The sequence below is a fragment of the Erpetoichthys calabaricus genome, chromosome 10, assembly GCF_900747795.2.
Source record: "Erpetoichthys calabaricus chromosome 10, fErpCal1.3, whole genome shotgun sequence".
NCBI lineage: Eukaryota > Metazoa > Chordata > Cladistia > Polypteriformes > Polypteridae > Erpetoichthys > Erpetoichthys calabaricus.
This window is the reverse complement of record NC_041403.2, coordinates 6,936,368-6,958,372: the sequence shown is the minus strand read 5'-3', so window position 1 is coordinate 6,958,372 and position 22,005 is coordinate 6,936,368. Positions and strand designations below refer to the sequence as shown.

Genomic DNA, 22,005 nt, shown 5'->3' with positions numbered 1-22,005 from the left:
TCTGTCCTCCCTGGCCATCGGACCTTACTCCTTTTTTATGTTAACTATCCATCCATCCATTTTCCAACCCGCTGAATCCGAACACAGGGTCACGGGGGTCTGCTGGAGCCAATCCCAGCTAACACAGGGCACAAGGCAGGAACCAATCCTGGGCAGGGTGCCAACCCACTGCAGGACACACACAAACACACACACACACACACCAAGCACACACTAGGGCTAATTTAGAATCGCCAATCCACCTAACCTACATGTGTTTGGACTGTGGGAGGAAACCGGAGCGCCCGGAGAAAACCCACGCAGACACGGGGAGAACATGCAAACTCCACGCAGGGAGGACCCAGGAAGCAAACCCAGGTCTCCTTACTGCAAGGCAGCAGCGCTACCCACTGCGCCACCGTGCCGCCCTTATGTTAACTAATGTTGTCTTATTTTAATTTCTTATTTTGTCTTTTATTTTTCTTTTCTTCATTATGTAAAGCACTTTGAGCTACTTTTTGTATGAAAATGTGCTATAGAAAAAAATGTTGTTGTTGTTGTTCCTGGGGTAGCGGCTGTCTTGGAACAGAAGCTTGTCGATGTTTTATCCTCCTTTTCTTTTTCCGTCGCCTTTTCTAGTAAGATGTGACGATGAAGTTCCTCTGCAAGTTCAGCCGTGAACACTCTTCTTTTCTCAGTGGCCCCCGTCCATGCCTTGCACAGTACATGGTGCGTTGATCCTGCTGCACTGAATAAGCTCACGCCTTCTGGTGCACGATGTGAACGCAGCACGGAGAAAGAAAAGAAAGAGACAAATATATGGGACATTGGGTATAAATGTACGGCACTTGTAAAAGTTAGCTTTTTTCAGTGTGATTCTCTCAATCACAATCACGCTCTAACACCCCAATGCCCGCCTCTCCTGATCTGACTCTAAGTAAGAGCGCCAGCATAAATTTACACCCGATCTGACGCTATTCGTTTTCAAATAATATTGCATTATTGCGATGATGTTTTCTGATTGGTACTATTCAGGTCATAAAATGATTTCTTCAAAATGTCACATATATTGTCTCTTTCTTTTAGGTGTGTAATAGAAACCACAGCATAGAGAGAAGTGTGTACTGTATAATATTAATAATAAGAGCAGCTCACTACTGAAAACGGCAAACATAGGAGGCAGTGGGGATCAAACCAGGGACTCTTGATTACAAGTCAGCAAAGATTACTCCACGGAAGCAGTTGTATCATCCTTGAACCTTTTGTGAAAGTGTTTATTTGATCTTTGAACTTCAGGCTTCACACATTCTATAGTTTGTACCTACATTTTGTAACATTTATTACTAAAATATGAAAAAGTTTCTGTTTTAACAATGTGTTTACCAGTGCAAGGCCTTTTCTGCTGGCCTAAAAAAATATCTGAATCATAAACTGATGTTAATTATATTTTGTCCATGAATACTTATTAAATAATTCCAAATAGTCTGTCCGCTTCCTTTCATAACTTTTCCGATGGCTGTGCTTCTTCCAGACATGTATTTTCGTATTAAAGCATTTAACCAATCACATTTCAGCCATCATTTGTTGCCAGGCAGGGTCAAAGTCAAAGAAGTCTGCCAGGAGAATCCGTTCTGCAGGCCCTCTAACACAAAATAAATGTCAATTAAACTGTTGCTTCAACCAATCAGATTTTGAGTTGGTTTTACTAGGGCCCTCTATCAGGCGTACGGCAACGTCACCGTATTCAGACCCGTTGCTTGGATGGAGAAGAGAGATGTTCTAAAGGAACTGTTTTATCACATTCTGGAGCATCATGACGAGTATGATGAGGACACAGTGTGCTGTGCTGATGGATTTAAAGCACGTCTGGATGAGTTTGAGTTTTGTTTTTTGCTTCACACATTCCATGGCATTTTTGAGTATTCAGACGTGCTCTTTTCAATACTACAGGACAAAAAACTGGATGTGCAGTTTTGTCTGGCTAGGGTAAAGGAGTTCTGTGACACCGTTGAGCGAGATAGAGGCCGATATGAGGAACTCTACGAGGCCACTGAACGCACCGCAGGCGCTCTGAGCGCACGAAGAGGTCAAGCGCTAGATCCTCGTGCGCACTACCGCCAACTCCATGGCAGGATTCTGGACAATATTATTTGCCAGACACAGACCAGATTTCAAGACCACGAAAAACTGATGTTTGTCACGCTCCTCGACCCCCAGAAGTTTTGGGGATACAAGAAAAATTTCTCACATGCAGCCTTCTCCAGTTTAACACAGAGCCATGGAGCACTTTTTGATCTGTCTCGGCTAAAAACAGAACTGACTGTAATGTATGCCATGGATGATTTTGCAGGAAAATCTCCCACTGATCTCCTTGACTTCCTTCATCAGAAAAATCTGAATGAGAGCATCATGGGGCAGCTGTACACATCGGTATGTTTGGCGGTGACCATTCCCGTGTCCACTGCTTCTGTCGAGCGGGCATTTTCATCCCTAAAGTGAATTAAAACTTATGCCAGAAATACGACAGGGCAGGTTCGACTTTCAGCATTAGCTTCGATGGCGATAGAAAGGGACATCGTGATGAAACTGAAGTGCATGGATAATCTGTACGACAGAGTAATTCAACTGTTTTTGAGGAAAGAGAGGAGGATGGATTTTGTTTACAAATAATCTGAATTTTTGGTGAGTAAAATGTTGCGATTTTCCTAAATAATATTGCAAGTTTATGAGTTATTATTGATGTTTTTTATGTGTGTCGCGGCGCTAGCTGCAGTAGAAAGGAACTTGTTCACCCCTGGTTTGTCTATTCAATAAAGGCATTTATTGTGGCTACAGGAGTTATCTATCTGCGATGCAACAGCTCTTTATACTGTATTTCTGCATATTAAGATTGTTTTTATAACCATAAATTAGTTTTTGAGTGGCGGGTTGATTCAGACGGAGCACTACTGAAGGCCTAGGTGTGAAATGCACGGTCTGCCACTGGTGTTTACACAGATTACTGTAGAAACGGAACACACATGAAATGCATTTGTTTCAAATAACGATCTATTATTTCCACTCTAAAACTCCAGCACTTCACTCCCAGATAATCAAACAAGGCCTGAGCTGGGAGAAGTTTGTGCATGTTCTGCGGCGGTGGGGGCGATGGAATAGCAGGATGCTTGCTGCTTGTCTTGATCGGCACATTTACAGGACAAAAGACGCTGACAGAGAGGTGCGAACGGATTTAAGGTGGGATGGATCTACGGGTTTTCTCGTAGGCTCTGGTAATTCTAGTGTTAATGCATAAGTGACACGCTTCTTATAGTTCTATTCATACCATGCTTTTATTATTTTGGAAAGGCTGAAGCATCTTAATTCTAAATATTCTTTCTCACTGACCAATAGAAATTCACGAGGCTAATACCGTGGGGCACTTTAACAAACTGCTAAAAACTCATTATTGCTTTCTCATAGCTTCATTTTAGTGTCACCCTGATATTCTGTATATGCATTGAATTATCTTTATTATCATATCTCCACATTCCATACTCACCCCTACTTTCTCTGCTGTTCTTTTTTCGATTTTCTGTGGTGTCTATCTACGCCTCCCCCATCCGATCAAAGCACCGTGATGTCCCTCCATTGATGGATTGAAGGCCTGAGGTCCACTTGATCATCATATTCTAATTCTTCCACCTGAAGCCCGAAATTCACGAGGACTGACTGAGATCATTTATGTTCGAGGGGCTGGGTGATCTTGTGGCCTTGGAACCCCTGCAGATTTTGGTTTTGTTTTTTTTCTCCAGCCTTCTGGAGTTTTTTTGTTTTTTCTGCCCTACCTGGCCATCGGACTTATTTCATTCTTTGTTACCTAGTATTGCCTAATCTTGTTTTTATATTTTTGTTTCTTCATCTTGTAAAGCACTTTGAACAGCATCATTTCTATGAAAATGTCCGACAGAAATAAATGTTGTTGGTGTTGTAGCCCCCACAACCCTAGTCTGGATTGAGAAGGCTGGAAGACGACATAACTAAAGCTTCATTCCATTTACCTCAGAAGTTGAATTTTGAAGTTGGAAGTGACGTCACATCCGAGTTGACCACATTCCGGTAAAACACTTTGGAAAATCGATACGGATGCATCCAGTAGAACCTTTGTTGTGCTGGCTTCAATGGACTGAGTAGCAGTTGATAGCAAGTTTGCATATCCAAACACCACTACAACATGTCCACAGAGAGAAGTTGGACAGTGCTCTGACTTAACGAGACACAAATACACAGAAGTGTGAATAAATACGATAGATAACACTACAGCTTTCACTAAAGTTATGGTGTCTGTCACCATTTTGGATTGATGTCATGATATGAAGTCGACAAACTTGGACTTGAAAGACCAGTCTTGAGTTTCATCCATTCATCCATCCAGTGTTCCAACCTGCTATATCCTAACTACAGGATCACGGGGGTCTGCTGGAGCCAATCCCAGCCAACACAGGGCACAAGGCAGGAAACAAACCCCAGGCAGGGTGCCAGCCCACCACAGGAACACACACACACCAAGCACAGACTAGGGACAATTGAGGATTGCCAATGCACCTAACCTGCATGTCTTTGGACTGTGGGAGGAAACCCACGCAGACACGGGGAGAACATGCAAACTCCACGCAGGGAGGACCCGGGAAGCGAACCCAGACGGGTCTCCTTACTGCGAGGCAGCAGCACTACCACTGCGCCACCATGCCGCCCATCCTGAGTTTCCAAGTTGGGAATTCGACGTAAAGGAGGCATTCTGACTCAGTGGCGTAGCTGGGTGGGGGGCAAGGGGGACATCTGTCCCCGGGCGCAGCATCCAGGGGGCACCGAATTGATGTCCCCCATTGCATTTTGGCAAACAAGAGGGGGCGCGAAATCTTCATTTGTCCCCAGGCGCTGAAAACCCTAGCTATGCCTCTGTTCTGACTATGAACTCATAAATTCCGACTTCTTCCCACTTCCAATGGGACGCAGCGTCAGCGACAATGAAGCCACAGGAGGTGCAGTTTTTCCACTGCACATGCGGAGTCGCTCTTGAGCAGAATATCGTAGAAGGAGAAAGACGGAGGATGATGTTTTCAAGTGGGTCTACTTAATATGTAAGTTTTGCTGTTTCTTATTGGTTGAACTTTATTCAAGTCCATTTTGTGATGTGGCAGATCTAATTTCAGGGTTTGATGTCAAGTGAGAAACACAGTATTTAGGAATTTTATATCACTTTTTAAATGTATCATAGGTGAGTCATCCTTACAATATTGCTGAATAAACAACTAACACACACCACTCCAACAAACTAAAGTCAGACCAGAATTTATTTGAAATATGATCCAGGTGCCTAATCACATGTTGTCAGTCGCCATGTATAAAGGCGTCAGCCAAATAAGTCAATGTAAATGTAAAGGCACCTGCTGTGCCACCTGCTATACTGCGGCACCCTCTTAAAAATAAAGGTGCCATCAAAAGAACCATCAACACGAATGTCCAACCATCCATTATCCAACCCGCTATATTCTAACTACAGGGGTCTGCTGGGGCCAATCCCAACCAACACAAGAAGCAAATTTAGCATCGCCAATGCACATAACCTGCATGTCTTTGGACTGTAGGAGGAAACCCATGCAGACACGGGGAGAACATGCAAACGCCACGCAGGGAGGACCTGGGAAGTGAACCCAGGTCTCCTAACTGCAAGGCAGCAGCACTACCCGCTGCGCCACCCCAACACAAATGTTCCAGAAATAATTTTTACCAATTTGGATGCGTAACATATTGAATCCATGACAAGAGATTTGTAAAATACCAACGCGACTTTATGATTTTCAAAGGCATTAACTGTACAAGTTAACACGGCTAAGTTTGGCTTTTCTTGTCCTATTGCAATCCTGTGAAGTTGCCTCTTATAATTACAGATTTCTGTTTTGACCGTGTATAAGGGACATTTTCAGAGGCCAAAATCCCAATTTCACGTTGAAAGACCCCTTCCAGGAGTGAACTGGTCCTCACTCAATCAAGGGTCCCCCGAGGGACAGTCAAGTGACATCACAGAACCAGGATGTTTAAATGTCTAACATGGCGACCCCTCTGCCCACCTCCCGTTACCTCAACTGTGATGTTTTTCTCCTCCTCCTTTACTAAGAAAACGCTGGCAAGTTTTTAATGCTGGATGCTCAATTTGCTCTTCATGCAGCTTCCAGTTAATCCAAAATGCTGCTGCAAGACTTATTACAAGAACTAGAAAATACAAACACATAACTCCAGTTTTTAAATCCTTACACTGGCTCCTGGTTAAGTTTAGGGCAGATTTCAAATATTTCTTTTAACATATAAAGTGTCACACACGTGTACTTGGGAGGCAGCTGAAGGGCCTGAATGAAAGTAATTCCACACCAGACCAGGGGGTGGCAGAATGCACAAACTCTTTTTCTCACTTTCTTGCAGACCGTTCATGAGAAATTCCACCTGACCCCGATGGCATCAATTCCAGTTCCGGTCACCAATGATGCCACTTCCGGTTCTTCCCCCCATGTGATGATGTCACTTCCGGTTTTGAATGTATGGACGAAGACCCTTCTGGTTCCAGCCCTTTTGATGACATCACATCCGGGTCTGAGCCTATGGAGGAGGATCCTTCCAGTTCCACCCTAGATGACCTCATTTCCTGTTCTGGCATTTAAAGCCGCCATCTTACCTGCATACCATCAGTTCCATATTGAGCTCTAACCTATGCACATCAGTGGCATAACCTGTACCCTTTTGCAGCCAGGGAACAATATATGGGTGGCTACCCCAAACCCTTTTTGTTTTTTACTTTTGTGTCTACTTATTGTGACAAAAGCCCTTAATGGCTGAGGCTCTACTGACATATCTGAACTTAACATGACTTACAAACCAAAACACACATTAAGATCTCAAGATGGAGGTCTGCTTACTATTCCAAGGATTAATAAAATTGGGTGGGGGTTGATTTGATTTAAGCTTAGTTTTGGACAATTTGAGTTGTTTGTATGGAAGGTTATTTGCTTTTAATAAATTCAATAAAATGTTAATTAAATAAATAAATACCAGTGGGAGATTGAACTTTTAGTTATGTGGACTGCTCTGCCTGCTGCTATAAGAGATGCCCCTTCAGTCTCTTTCAAGTCTCACTACTTCAGTTAAGCACACCCTGCCTAGAGCTGCTGATTAACTGTTGTGATGGATGGCCGGCCTCATATTCCGGCCCACACCTCCAGGCCGCCAGGTGGAGCCCTTCCAGCAGCATGGAAGTTCCCCGAATTCCAGCAGGGCCTTATGGACCTTGTAGTTTTTATAAACAGCCCTGCTGGATACCATGGGGAACACCAGGAGCCGCTGTAGGGAGGCTTGCAGAGTGTTACGTGCCCTATTAACCGGAAATGCGTCCTGATCACATGACCGGAAGGAACGACGTGCTTCCGGGATGAAGAAAAGGACTTTTTACCTGACCCGGAAGTGATAGCGAATCATGGACTGTAGGGTTGGAACCACTTCCGGGTCTGGGGATATAAAAGGACTGTGGGAAAGCCCAGACAGTGAGCTGAGCTGGGAGGTAGGGTGGCTAAGTGTCTGGGAGTGGAGGATTGAGTATTGAGTATTGTGTATTGATTATTGAGTGTTGTATGAGTAGTGTGGAGTGGAGGGTGCTTAGTGCACGTATTTATAATAAAAACAGTTATACTTTTACCTGGTGTTTGGCGTGGTACCTGAGGGTTCAAGGGAGCAATGGCACCCCCCTACTGCTACACTGTACAGAATTCATCTTGTTAGTCGTAGCACTAAAACAGAAGTAATATGATCGTTATAATTTGTTACTAACCCTAACCTATTCTGTTTCTCTTCTCGGTACTCAAATGTGCCACTTGGTGCCACGGCCCACCTACCAAGTTGTTCTGCCTGCCTAAGGTAAAGTCATCTCTGATGGAGGATCGCAGAAATCATCAGGTAGAGGGGTCCTTTCATCATGATTGGCTGCTCCAGCACTGTGGAATAGCCAATGGGGGAGGCAGCTTGATGCCCGAGGTCTCCAGGACTGGAAACAAATCCAAATCATATTATGGGATATCATCTACTCTTGCATTTTGCTGTGTAATTGTAACATTCCTGTTGTTCTATTGTATTGTTTTGAGGATTACTTGTGTTCTGTTCTGTGTATTGTTTCGTATTTACCCCTTTTTTTGACAACCTACCTTGAAAAGGGTCTCTCTCTGAATTGCCTTTCCCAAAGTTTTTTTCCCCTACAAGAGTTTCATTTTGGGAGTTTTTTCTTGACTTCTTAGAGAGTCTTTGAGGGGGGTTTTCTGTCAAAAGGCAGGGTCTGTTAAAGCCCATTGCGGCACTCCATGTGTGATATTGGGCTATACAAAAATAAATTGTATCGTATTGTAATTGGGGAATAAAACTCCCTGGCATAAAGGAGACCTGGCCTGTTGGGAGGTTTAGGCAGAGAGGTGGCTCTAAGGCTAGAGATCTGCACTGGCAATTGGAAGGTTGCCAGTTCAAGTCCCGTACATGCCAAAAGAGACTCTACCTGGTATCCCGAAGGTTGCCGGTTCGAATCCCCGTCATTGCCAAAAGAGATCCTACTCTGCTGGGCTCTTGAGCAAGACCCTTAACCTGTAATTGCTCCAGGGGTGCTGTACAATGGCTGACCCTGCGCTCTGACCCCAAGGGGTATGCGAAAAAAACTAACAAATTCCTAATACGAGAAATTGTATAAGGCGAAATAAAGAACAAAGACACCCTTAACCTGCAATTGCTGAGCGCTTTGAGTAGTGAGAAAAGCGCTATATAAATGCAAAGAATTATTATTATTTCATTCTGAATCCAGGAAGCACTTCATTACGGGAACAGTTGTGGGAATCTAAAACAAAAATAGTAAACCATGCAGTTGAAGCAGAAACCCCGAGAGTCTTTAAGAAGGGTCTGGATGAGGATCCACACAGTCCAGTTAAAAAGCCATTAGTGTTAAGAATCGAATGCTGAAATAGCCGGCACGGTTACAGCACTGAGTTCAGGAACCACAGACACATATGATTTATTTAAAGACTTGGTTTACTGAGAAAATAACAATAATGAGGATACTTCATAACACAAAGTTTGAATAATTGCGAAGATAAAGCAAGTGAGAGAGAGAGAGAGGAGATCAAAGTAACGGACTGCTTTGCTACTGACAAAAAATGCGCTCGCAAATTCAGTGTCTTAAAAATCCGAAGAGCCGTCGTCTTTCCTCGACGCTCCCCGCAGAACGGAACACATTTCAAACAAGTGGTGAAGCCTCATTACAAAAACGAAAAGCGCGAGCGCGGACGTGACTTGAAAAGCACAAAGCAGAGTTTGGCAGAGAGAGAGAGAGAGGCAGGCGGGTGTCCGCAGTCCGCGTGCACGCAGCACACTCTGACGCGCGCCTGCGCAAAACCACACAAGGGGAGGGTCTCCTTTTGTGCGTCTGTGCAAAGTCATTAAAAGTCATCGTCACTCGAAAAGAGCTTCCATCTGCTTTTCTGGAACTTGGAAACGATGCGCCGGCTTGTTCGAAGGAGCGCATCAAAGCCCTTCAAAGTGTCGCCAGAAGACTGAAGCAGGAGCCTCGATCGATCCGGGGTTCTGCAATTTTTATTTATTTTTTTTACTCTCGAGTCTTCTTTAAGCCACAAATTCACCTTTAAGTCGCATTGTAGGCTCCCGATGTCCCCTGAAGCCGTTCATCAATCGTAACTACCAACTGATCGGCTCTGATGTCATACATAAGTAGACTGCCGCTCGTCGGGCTCATTTCCTCCAGCCGGGGAAAGTCGCTCATGTCAGTCATTTCGTTGAGGCTGTTTGTGATGCAGTTGACGTCGCTCTTATTGCTGTTGTCATCCGTGTTTGGTCCAAATACCCAGTCTGGAAAACAGAAAGAAGAACAATTGTAAGGGACTTTGGTTATTGGCCAGTGAGACCTCAATGCAAGCGCCCATTTAGTCTGCTTACGCCAATTTTACTTCAGCTGGCACGATCAATGACGTCATCAGGGCCAGTGCCACCATTAAGGCGAATTAAGCATTACCCATAGGCGCCAAGGACATCGCGTATTAGTCGCGGTATAGCTGCGATTCTTGAGTGACGATCTACCAGAAATTATTGCAGGGATGCGGGTTCGAATCCCTCTCATGGCACATTGCTGAATGGAAGAATATATCTCTAAAGTCATTTTCTGTTAACTTTCTCTTCAACGAACGGTGATTTGAATTCTACTTTGCACGTTTACTTGTTTATTTTACTCTTTTGATTAAACAAAAACTGTTTAATGAATGATTGATTTGTTAAGGAACACATGGACAACAAGCATAGTTACAATCACAATTAAACAAACTGCCTGCAAATTCTATTGAACCCGTAAACCCGCGATTCTCGAAAGAATCGCAAATCTAAGAATGGCAATCACTTTCTGTTCCCTCCAATATTTGGAGGGATGAAAAATCATGGAGGGTGGGTGCATTCTGGGAAAGTTTTCATTTAATTAAATAAACATATTTGTACTAAAGCGGTTTCTTTCTGGAGCTGTGACTCATCTGGTTCTGGTGTTTCAGAAGTACGTTGAAGGCGCCTTTTTTTCTATGGCTGTGTCTTCAGCTAGAAGTTGTTTGCTGACGGCGGCGGATTCGCGTGCTGAAGTGACGATGGCGGCGGACTGCAGGCTTGGAGGGGCACAGTACTAATCGAAGGTGGTATATGTGGTGGTGTAGGCGGTCGCATTCGGGCAGCGGTGGTAGTGTGTACGGCTTGCCTGTCGCCTCTGGCATTTGTGCATATATACCGTACAACCTGGCGTGCACGCTTTACCTCAGATTTAGTTTACAGGTCGTATCCATACGGGCTCGTTTTTGCATTTCTAAGCGCTGAGCTCTTTCTTTTTGGAGCCGTGACTCCTTTGCCTCTGCTGTTTCAGAAGCCCGTTGTGGGCGCCTTCGTTCATTGTTTTTATCCATACGGGCTCGTTTTTGTATTTCCGTTAGTCGAGCTCTTTCTTTTTGGAGCTGTGACTTCTTTGCTCTGTGGTGGGTTGGCGCCCTGCCCGGGATTGGTTCCCTGCCTTGTGCCCTGTGTTGGCTGGGATTGGCTCCAGCAGACCCCCGTGACCCTGTGTTTGGATTCAGCGGTTTGGAAAATGGATGGATGGATGGACTTCTTTGCTTCTGGTGTCTCTGAAGTGCGTTGTAGGAGCCTTCATTTATTGTTCTTATCCATGCTGTCTTGTTTTTGTTTTTCTGTGGCTATGTCATTAGGTAGAAGTCGTTTACTGTTAGGAATCATAATTCAACTTACTTTTAATACTGAATTACCGTTATGTGATTCAAATACGCCACACTGACTGCTGGCGCAGTGGATTAGAGCAAGTTTAGTTTACAGGTTGTGTTGTTTGGGCGCCACGTACTGACTCTGGGAATCCGCTGGGTTTGACTCTGGGGCGCTGAGGCGCTGTGCGCATGCACCTCGGTGCGTCCTACATCCCTGCATATAATTATACAACTGTGGTTTAGTAATAAAGATCATGATTATAACAAATAATAATGCATTTCACTTACTTATATAGCACCTTTACCATGGTCTCAGACGGCCGCAAAGATAATCAAGAGGGGTACAATAAAAATGAAAGCACAATAAGAATGAATAAATAACAGTTCACAGCCTTGTGTTTGCATGTATTTATAAAATTTGGGAAGTAATACAAGTCCTGATCAAAAGTTTAAGACCACTTGAAAAATGGCAAAAAAATCATATTTTGCATGGTTGGATCTTAACAAGGTTCCAAGTAGAGCTTCAACATGCAACAAGAAGAAATGGGAGTGAGACAAAACAGTTTTTGAGCATTAAATTAATTGAAAATCTCTATATATAATTCACTAAGGCAAGACAACCATGGAAAGCACGCCGGAAGGGGGCGTGGATTCACTAAGCCGCCGACAAGTAAGACACCCATGGCGCACGCAGGAAGGAGCCACGCCCACCAACTCTAAGACCATTGGATACGACGACAACTCGCAGAGCCACGCCCACCAACTGGGACGGAACAACACAGAAAAAACGGCGTCATTTATATTCGTCTGTCGTAGAGGCCACATGCACCTCCGAGCCACGTTGACTGTTCATAGAGGCATGTTTCTCGCGGACGTGAATCGCCATATGCAGCGTGTAAAACAGTTTGCGAGGGGTATCCCATGAGATCCTTAAAACAGTCCTTTACAACTGAGGTTAAAACACAATGAAGTAAGCAGTCTTTAAAACCGAGTTTTCGGTTACGACGCACGGCCGCGTGCACCATAGCAATCTGTTTTACACGCTACATACAGCAATTCGCATCCGCAACAAACATGCGTCTTCTTAGATGGTCCTGCAGGAACACGGAAGATGTTTCCCTGCCCACCATCCCTCCTTTTTCACCGGCCCGCGTCTACCCTCGCTCTCTAGGCATTCACATTGCCTGCCCATTTGCCCGGACGCAAAAACTCACCGACCACCCAGTTAGTCCCTTTCGTCTGTGCTAGGAGTCCACATGCACGTCTGAGCCACATTGACTTTTAATTATTTTTTTCGGTTTCGACACCCGACCGCGTCCACCATGAAAAACCATGCGAAAGGAACAACGAAGCCCCGCCCAGAAACTCTGCCCCTCCTCCCACGTGTTCAGGAACGCACCTCAGACCACTGCCCACCAACTCAAACAGCTTATCAAACACATACTCACTCGCTTTGAGCCACGTTGACTATTCTTTTACCCTCCATGGCTACCGCTTCAAAAGTATTTCATGGAAATACACGCTATAGAACACTATGACAAACTCAACACAGAACAGAAACACACTGTTGATACTGTTTTACACGCTGCATATAACAATTCCCATCCCCAATGCTTCTTCTTCGATGGTCCTGCAGGAACATGAAAAACCTTTGTGTACAAAACCCTGATTCATACCATCAGAGCTAGGGGAGACATTGCTACAACTGTAGCATCTACAAGAATAGCTGCAACATTATTACCAGGAGGACAAACTGCCCATTCTGTTTTTAAAATACCGTTGAAGCTCACTACTACTTCCACATGCAACATCAAACCTTCCTCACCACATGCTCAACATCTTCTACAATCCAAAGTTATTATATGGGACGAGGCGCCAATGACACACACATACGCATTCCAGGCAGTTGACAGGTTATTACGTGACCTCACGGGTGACACGCAGCCTTTTGGAGGCAAAACAATACTATTGGGTGGAGATTTCTGACAAATTCTCCCCGTCATTATGCGTGGCTCCCGCGCGCTTACTGTCGCCAGTTGCATTAACAAGCACCCTTTGTGGCGTCACATGCATGTTCTTACACTGACAACAAATATGAGAGCTCTTACTGAAAAACAACATTTCGCACAATGGCTCCTTGATGTTGGGGATGGGATAAACGGAACACCTGTGACATTGCCTTCACATTGTTTTCCTTTAATTTCTGATCCCGTTCAACAACTGTATGGCGACATCGACTTCTCAACTGTCACTCTGGAACAACTCAGCACGCGAGCTATATTAAGCGTCACCATCAAAGACTCGCTATACCTTAATGAACAAGTGCTAAAACTTATCCCTAACAATGAGGTGACTTTCACGAGCGTGGACTCCATCGTCACAGATAATCCTGCAGATCAACTTTTATTCCCCGAGGAATTTCTTAATAGTCTTACTCCTACTGGCATGCCTCCACATAAACTCAAAATTAAAAATGGATCCGTCATCATGCTTCTCAGAAACCTCCTGCCTGCAAAACGTCTTTGTAATGACACTAGACTGTCTGTTAGCACCATTCACCGTAATGTTCTGGAGTGTAAAACTATCACATCTGCAACCTCACAAACTGTCCTTATTCCCCGGATATGCCTGACCCCGTCAGATTCAAATTTGCCTTTTACTTTTACCCGAAGACAATTTCCTGTTCGATTGGCCTTTTCCGATGACAATTAATAAGGCACAAGGACAAACTTTCAAAAAGATATGCCTATATCTGCCAAAACCAGTCTTCACTCACAGACAATTATATGTTGCTATCTCCAGAGTTCCATCTTTCAATTCACTTTCTGTTGTATCCTCAAACCCTCCCTTTTTAGACAACTCTGTCTTTCCAGAAGTGTTCAACCATCAATAAATAATTATGCGGCGTTTGTTATGCCGCGGGTTCACTATTGTGTTGTATTTCCTCTCTCCAGAGTTCCATCTTTTCATTCACTTACTGTTGTATTCTCACACCAACCCGTTTTAGACAACCGTGTCTTTCCAGAAGTGTATACCATTCAATAAATAATTACGCATGACATTGACCGTGTGTCAACCCGACGCAGAGAGGCGTGGGTAATCCGTTGAACCCCATTCGGGCTGCAAACCGTGCAATTCCCTCTACAGTAAGTGCGACTCATACGCTCTGACTGATTACGTCCCTACCCTTTGTACACACCCACCTCCCACCTCGCTACTACCGTAGTCGGGTGTCTTGGTGGATTATATATAGAAAAGCAGCCAAAACCGCACAGAGCAATGAAAAGTCTACGTGAGTCACAGGTGTATCTGGACTGTACAAAAACGACAACGACTCAAGTGACGAGTTGGAGGTGGGCACATGACCAGGCAGTGCATACTGAACAAAACATCAGCACACTAGCATGACGGAGAGAGCGGAATGGGCGTCCTTCTCCTCTCCTCCCGTTCCTTTCTCCGCGCCTAAGCGCCGTCCACCCCTATCCCTCCGTCTGGGAGTAGAAGCCGCGATGTCGATCCGCCAGTTTTAAATCACGGACGATTGTGTGTTGGTTTGTTCCGTGCATTGTTACAATGTTGCTTTTCTTGCTGATTTATAACATTACCGATTTTTCAAATGTTAATTTTCTCCCTGTGCTTAAAAATCATTAGAAAACTGGCCTGATTATGCAGCGTATGGTACGCCGCGGGTTGGCTAGTAACCATTAAATTGAAACAGGCTGTTTTACAGCTGATCAAAATTTTAGGACCACATGCCTTTAAAAGGCCAAATCTGTGCAAAGATGTGGATTCATTGTCATTTTCTGTCAGACAATAACTATTTAACATTATACATAGTTATTGTCTGTTTTTTCACCTGCATTATTATCATTCTTTAATTTAATATTATTTATTGTATCAGTATGCTGCTGCTGAAGAATGTGAATTTCCCATTGGGATTAATAAAGTATCTATCTATCTATCTATCTATCTATCTATATATCTATCTATCTATCTCACTATCTATCTATCTATCTATCTATCTATTATATAGTGCCTTTCACATCTATCTATCTATCTATCTATCTATTATATAGTGCCTTTCACATCTATCTATCTATCTATCTATCTATTATATAGTGCCTTTCACATCTATCTATCTATCTATTATATATTGCCTTTCACATCTATCTATCTATCTATTATATAGTGCCTTTCACATCTATCTATCTATCTATCTATCTATCTATCTATTATATAGTGCCTTTCACATCTATCTATCTATCTATCTATTATATAGTGCCTTTCACATCTATCTATCTATCTATTATCTAGTGCCTTTCACATCTATCTATCTATCTATCTATTATATAGTGCCTTTCACATCTATCTATCTATCTATCTATTATATAGTGCCTTTCACATCTATCTATCTATCTATCTATCTATCTATCTTTAAAAGGCCAAATCTGTGCAAAGATGTGGATTCATTGTCATTTTCTGTCAGGTTCTGATGGCAAAGGCAAAAAAACTCTCCCTTTTTGAACGTGGTCGGGTTGTTGAACTGCATAAGCAGGGTCTCTCACAGCGCGCCATCGCTGCTGAGGTGGGACGCAGTAAGACAGTCATTTGGAATTTCTTAAATGATCCTGAGGGTTATGGAACAAAAAAGTCAAGTGGAAGACCCAAAAAAATTTCACTAGCACTGAGCCGGAGGATCCAATTGGCTGTCCGTCAAGACACTGGACGATCCTCGACCCAAATTAAGGCCGTTACTGGTGCTGACTGCAGCCCCATAACCATCAGACGGCATCTGATACTGAAGGGCTTCAAAAACAAAAAATGTCTTCAAAGACCTCATCTTCTTGAACGCCACAGAACTGCTCGTTTGGACTTTGCAAGAGAGCACCAAACATGGGACATTCAAAGGTGGAAGAAAGTTTTATTCTCTGATGAGAAAAAATTTAACCTTGATGGTCCTGATGGTTTCCAACGTTACTGGCATGACAAGCAGATCCCACCTGAGAGGTTTTCTACGCGCCATAATGGTCTGGGGTGCTTTTTCCTTCAGTGGAACAATGGAGCTTCAGGAAGTGCAGGGGCGTCAAACGGCCGCTGGCTATGTCCAGATGTTCCAGAGAGCATTCCTCAAGACTGAGGGCCCTCGTCTGTGTGGTAACGACTGGGTTTTTCAACAGGACAACGCTACAGTACACAATGCCCGCAGGACAAGGGACTTCTTCCAGGAGAATAACATCACTCTTTTGGCCCATCCTGCTTGTTCCCCTGATCTAAATCCAATTGAGAACCTTTGGGGATGGATGGCAAGGGAAGTTTACAAAAATGGACAACAGTTCCAGACAGTTGATACCCTTCGTGCGGCCGTCTTCACCACTTGGAGAAATGTTCCCACTCACCTCATGGAAACGCTTGCATCAAGCATGCCGCAACGAATTTTTGAAGTGATCAACAATAACGGTGGAGCTACTCAGTACTGAGTTCATGTTTGGAAGTTTGATTTCTGTTTTGGGGGGGTTTACGGGTTTTTTTGGAGGTGTAGTCCTACACTTTTGATCAGCTGTAAAACAGCCTGTTTCAGTTTAATCGTTGTTTTCATTAAATTGCATGCTCAACAAATGTTTTGTCTCACTCCCATTTCTTCTTGTTGCATGTTGAAGCTCTACTTGGAACCTTGTTAAGATCCAACCATGCAAAATATGATTTTTTGCCATTTTTCAAGTGGTCTTAAACTTTTGATCAGGACTATATATTCTAGTTGATGGTAAAATTTAATTCATTTGAAGTAGGTAAAAATAAATATTTGGAAATATTGCAAAGGGAAATGTTTATATACTTATAGTAAACAGCACATACGCCATTTAGTTAATTATATACAGTATATACTAGCTGATGCCCGCCGTAGTATAAGGCGGTGTAAGAATTGGAACGGAAAACGGTGAGAAAGGAATTCAGAAATCAAGAAGAAATAAATACTTCTTGAAAGACGCAGTTGTGGATAGGTGTTTTGGTGGAGACGACAGATAATGAGTAGAAAGATCTAACCCTAGAAAAAGCCACATACAACTGACCGTGGCTGAAGACTGGTATTAGGTCTGTGCTCCGGTCTTTGGGTATCCGATAGTGCATGTAGAATTTCCAGCCAAGCAGGATTACATGTGAAAGTGATAAATAAATCAGTACTATGGCCATGGCATCCTGATAGTTTTGTTGCATGTATCTTGGATTCCTGGAAATGTAGACGGTAATCTGATCATTTTGCCTACACGTATGTTGTTACTTTCAGCGTCTGCTTGCAGTGCGTCTGATTGTTCCACGCGCAGATCTTGTAGATGTAATCTGAGATAGTTGAGATATTTTAACATACGTGTCTACGATGTTCTGTTGGAATAGTTTGCCGCTGGAGTGTAAAATACTAAATGTATTCCTCATTGCTAATCTGCACGCGTAAAACTGGCACTGAGTAAGCCTTATTCGCTTGGCGGTTCTTTAATCGGGAACATGTTGTAAATCTTTGTGCCAGCCAATGTCTCCGTAAGGGAATAAAAGTGAGTAAACCATAGGATCGCAATTCATATTGAGCGTGGAAATCTGTTTGCAGGAGTTGCCTAAGAGGCAAATGTCCCTTTCGGCAGGCGTTTCGCCGTCTTCTCCGACGAAAATCGCTGCACTGTCGAGGCATTGTATTGTTGTAAATCCTGCCCAGGGTTTTCCTTGAAAACCATTCGTACAGTTGCCGTTGGATTTGACTGAGCGATTTCATGCCTGTGTTTGTATGATTTAGTATAAGGGTTGATGGTTCTGAGCATGGAATCTAGCTGGAGAAGTTAATTTTCACTGCATGCAGAGTTTGCTTTATTTTGTTAGCGTACTTCAGTAGCTTGCGATGTGTCAAAAACATACAACTGTCCATATCCTGGAGAGGTAGAAGTGTTAGCGTGTTGTGGAGAGATTTGGTGATAAATTTACCCGTGTATTTGAAAACAGTATTGTCCGTGGCCAGAAGGTTGAGTTATCTGTGCACCCATGGAAGCAAACGCTAGAGAAGAGTTGTATTCTCGAATGTGTTCACAATCATTTTTAGCTTCCGATGTTTGTTGTGTAAGAAGCTGCTGTAAAGACACAGGTGGCTCCCGTAAAGGTGGTAAAGCTACTTTACTGGTAGTGAGAGTGCATCTCCTTCTTCAACCGTTTGTGTCAAGAAATAACCCACTGATAGGAACAGGCAGGTGCCGGATCCCTGAATAGAGATGACGTTGTACAAAAACCCGTCGACAGAGAAGATACTGTCATTCATTTTATAACAAAGGCTTAGGAAACAACTGTCACAATATAATGAAAATAGCAAGGTGTATGGGAGGCCACAGGCAGCGTGGGGAAGGGTTTGGAAGAGGATGAATAGGAATCGAGAAATGCCGTGTCGGCTGCGTGTGGGCAGGACTGGTGTTGAAGTGGAAGCAGGAATAACCAGAAGAGAAATACTGTATATAGAAGAGATATATATCTTCTTCATTCGGGTGCTCCCGTTAGGGGTTGCTACAGCGGTCCATCTTATATATATATATATATATATATATATATATATATATATATAAGATCGACCCCTAACAGCATATATATATATGCTGTTCTACAGCACAATTAGAATCATCTGAGTATTAAAGGTGTAGGTCTATTTTATTACATCAATGTTAATATAGAGTATAACTATAATTATTATTATTCTGTATTAGCATTGATATAAATGATTTGTGAAATTAGTGTTAAGTAGGGGTGGTGCAGTGGGTAACATTGCTGCCTCGCAGTTGGGAGACCTGGGTTCGCTTCCCGGGTTCTCCCTACGTGGAGTTTGCATGTTCTCCCTGTGTTTGCGTGGGTTTCCTCCCACAGTCCAAAGACATGGTGGATTGGCGATTCTACATTGGGCTTGGTGTTTGTGTGTGGGTTGGCACCCTGCCTGGGATTGGCTCCAGCAGACCCCTGTGTTCGGATTCAGCGGGTTGGAAAATGGATGGATGTTTATTATATTTTTACATTATTATATCTGTCTTTACACGTTTTGCACACATATTTAATAAATGTAATAAACTGCACCAAGAATGGTTAAAAAATCATTAAAAAATGTGTACGTGAATGTAAATATATCTGCACAAACCGACTCTCGTGAGTAACACGTTCAGAAAGTTCAAAATGACGTGCAAATCGCAAAGCGTCTGTGTGCCGACTTGAACAAGCTTTAGCAGAATACATTAACTGACAAAAGGCTGGCCCGCCCTTTCCGAGTTTTGGTAGCCAACACGAGCCGTGATTCGCCAATTCTTGGTCGCCGACCGAGCCGTCATTGGTCAATTCTTGGTAGCCGATACGGGCCGCGATTGGCCCAAGCTTTCAATTCTTCGTAGAATCTTGGTAGCAGAAAACGATCTGATTGGTTTTCGCTACCGAGAATTACCTCGACTCGTGGCTGCTCGGGGGCCGCACACTGTGCCGCACAATTCGTACTCATTCAATACAAATGAAAGTATAGAGTGGTGTACAAAAAAAAAAGCGGATTTCAATTTTGATCATAATTTATATATTTAGTTGTTTTTAAAAAGCTTATGCTTTCATAAAGCATTAAAAGGGAATGCAAAAAAACGCAAAACGGAGTAACGTTAGTCTGTGTGATTAAGTATTTTAAATGAATATCTGAATATTTCTCGTTGTGTGTGTTTTTATTTTTTTAACTTTTATTTCACTAAACTTTTGCTCGACATCAGCGACAATAATTCAAACGAACAACCTGTTGCTTCTTTGAAAGTCACATGACTTTACCGCCAGGTTATCTAACCTCTGCTGATGATAAATCCGCTATGGTGCGTAATGATTTCCGGTGAGGACTTAATATAATGCGGTGGGTTGGCAAACTGTCCGGGATTGGTTCCTGCCTTGTGCCCTGTGTTGGCTGGGATTGGCTCCAGCAGACCCCCGTGACCCTGTGTTCGGATTCAGCGGGTTGGAAAATGGATGGATGGATGGTTGGACTTAATATAACTATTTTGACTTCTACCTAAATTACTGAAATTAGTATATTGCACATCCCACAAGATTCAATAAATTAAACACGATCGAGGTATGTTCAAAAGTGGAACATAAACAAAACATGTAATATAAAGTATAAACATTCTTGTAAATGCCTAACATTTCCCATTTTTTCAGTGTATATGCTATCCAAGTCCCTCTGTGATGATTGAATAGATTTTCAATGTTCTGCCAATCCACCTCTCTTGGTATCATCTGCAAACTTCATTTATATTCTGATCCAAATCTCTATAAGGCAAAGCCTTCACTGACTCCTCACTAATTCTCCCACTTTCCATGTAGGTGGGAAGCTGTGCTCATTCCTTGCAGTGTACTTACCAAAATTAGCTATGTTTCATGTCCTATTGCAAAACCCGGGTGCGGGGGGTACCTCCTAAACTGTATATATAGATAGGGGAAACCCCTCCTCACTATTTCTGTGACTTTTAATAAACGTAGGAAGCCCAAATTTCCCATGCTCATCCTGCACACTGTACTTACAAACGTTAAGTGTGTTTCATTTCGCGTTGTGTCCCGTAACGATCTTTCGAAAATGACGTCTTCTATTTGGCGGTTCTCACCATTACGCCGTAAGGAGCTTTCGAAACTGACCTCCTCTTTTGGCGGGTTCATTCCTTATTTCTGTTAACAGACGATTTATTTCACGGCAGAGACACACACGGGTCGCCCCCGGTCCCCCTTCCTTTTTCCGCACGGCCGCCGTTGGCGTACCTATCACGTGGTTGGCTCCCTGCCTAAAAACATGCATTTCTCATACACAACATTTACAATCATAAATTAAACTCTTTACAATCATTAATTTCACTCTCAATACTAAAAAAAGCCTACAACAATTACATTGACAATCATGTTACCTTGTTTTTAAAATGTTTCCTTTTCTATTTCATAACTTTTTTAACACACTACTTCTCCGCTGCGAAGCGCCGGTATTTTGCTAGTCAGTTATAAATTTTAAAAATATCAGCGGCCCCTAGCACTGATCCCTGCTGGACACCACTCTTAACATCAGCCAATTCTGATAAGGGTCCTCACACCATCACCCTTACCTTGTGTGTCATTAGCACGATACGATGTCGTTGTTGCGCGTTTGCTACACTCACGTGTTTCGTAGTGAGCAGTCAGGTGCGCGCATGCGCCATCTAGTGGCTGTGGATGATGTTGAGGAGAGTGGACCTTTTCACACACACACAGGTGTTTCGTTTATATACGTCTATTTTTTTAGGATAAAAACAATCCTTAATCGCATTGACTGTATGAAAAGAAAACGAACAAATACATCATGTGCATGGGGCGGCACGGCGGCGCAATGGTAGTGGGTCCTCCCTGCGTGGAGTTTGCATGTTCTCCCCGTGTCTGCATGGGTTATCTCCCACAGTCCAAAGACATGCAGGTGAGGTGCATTGGTGATCTTAAATTGTCCCTGCTGTGTGCGTGTCCTGGGTTTGTTTCCTGCCTTCTGCCCTGTGCTGGCTGGGATTGGCTCCAGCAGACCCCCGTGACCCTGTGTTCGGATATAGCGGGTTGGACAATGACCGACACTTTAGAGTTTTACACTGTAATATTAACAGAGATTTCTTTAGTGTAATTGTAAATTATCAGTAGATGGTATGTAGCATATTTTGAAGGTTTAAAA

General features: G+C 43.3%; 1 protein-coding gene across 1 annotated transcript in view; it reads right to left on the bottom strand.

Annotated features, from left to right (window-relative positions):
• Positions 1-9,048: 9,048 nt before the first annotated feature.
• The window catches only part of LOC127529385 (uncharacterized), a 61,621-nt gene continuing 48,664 nt past the window's right edge, over positions 9,049-22,005 (bottom strand). Inside the window, exon 2 of the mRNA XM_051932766.1 lies at positions 9,049-9,900. Within this exon, the coding sequence (XP_051788726.1) occupies positions 9,677-9,900 (224 nt within the window). The 3' untranslated portion in view covers positions 9,049-9,676. The remainder of the gene's footprint in view (positions 9,901-22,005) is intronic.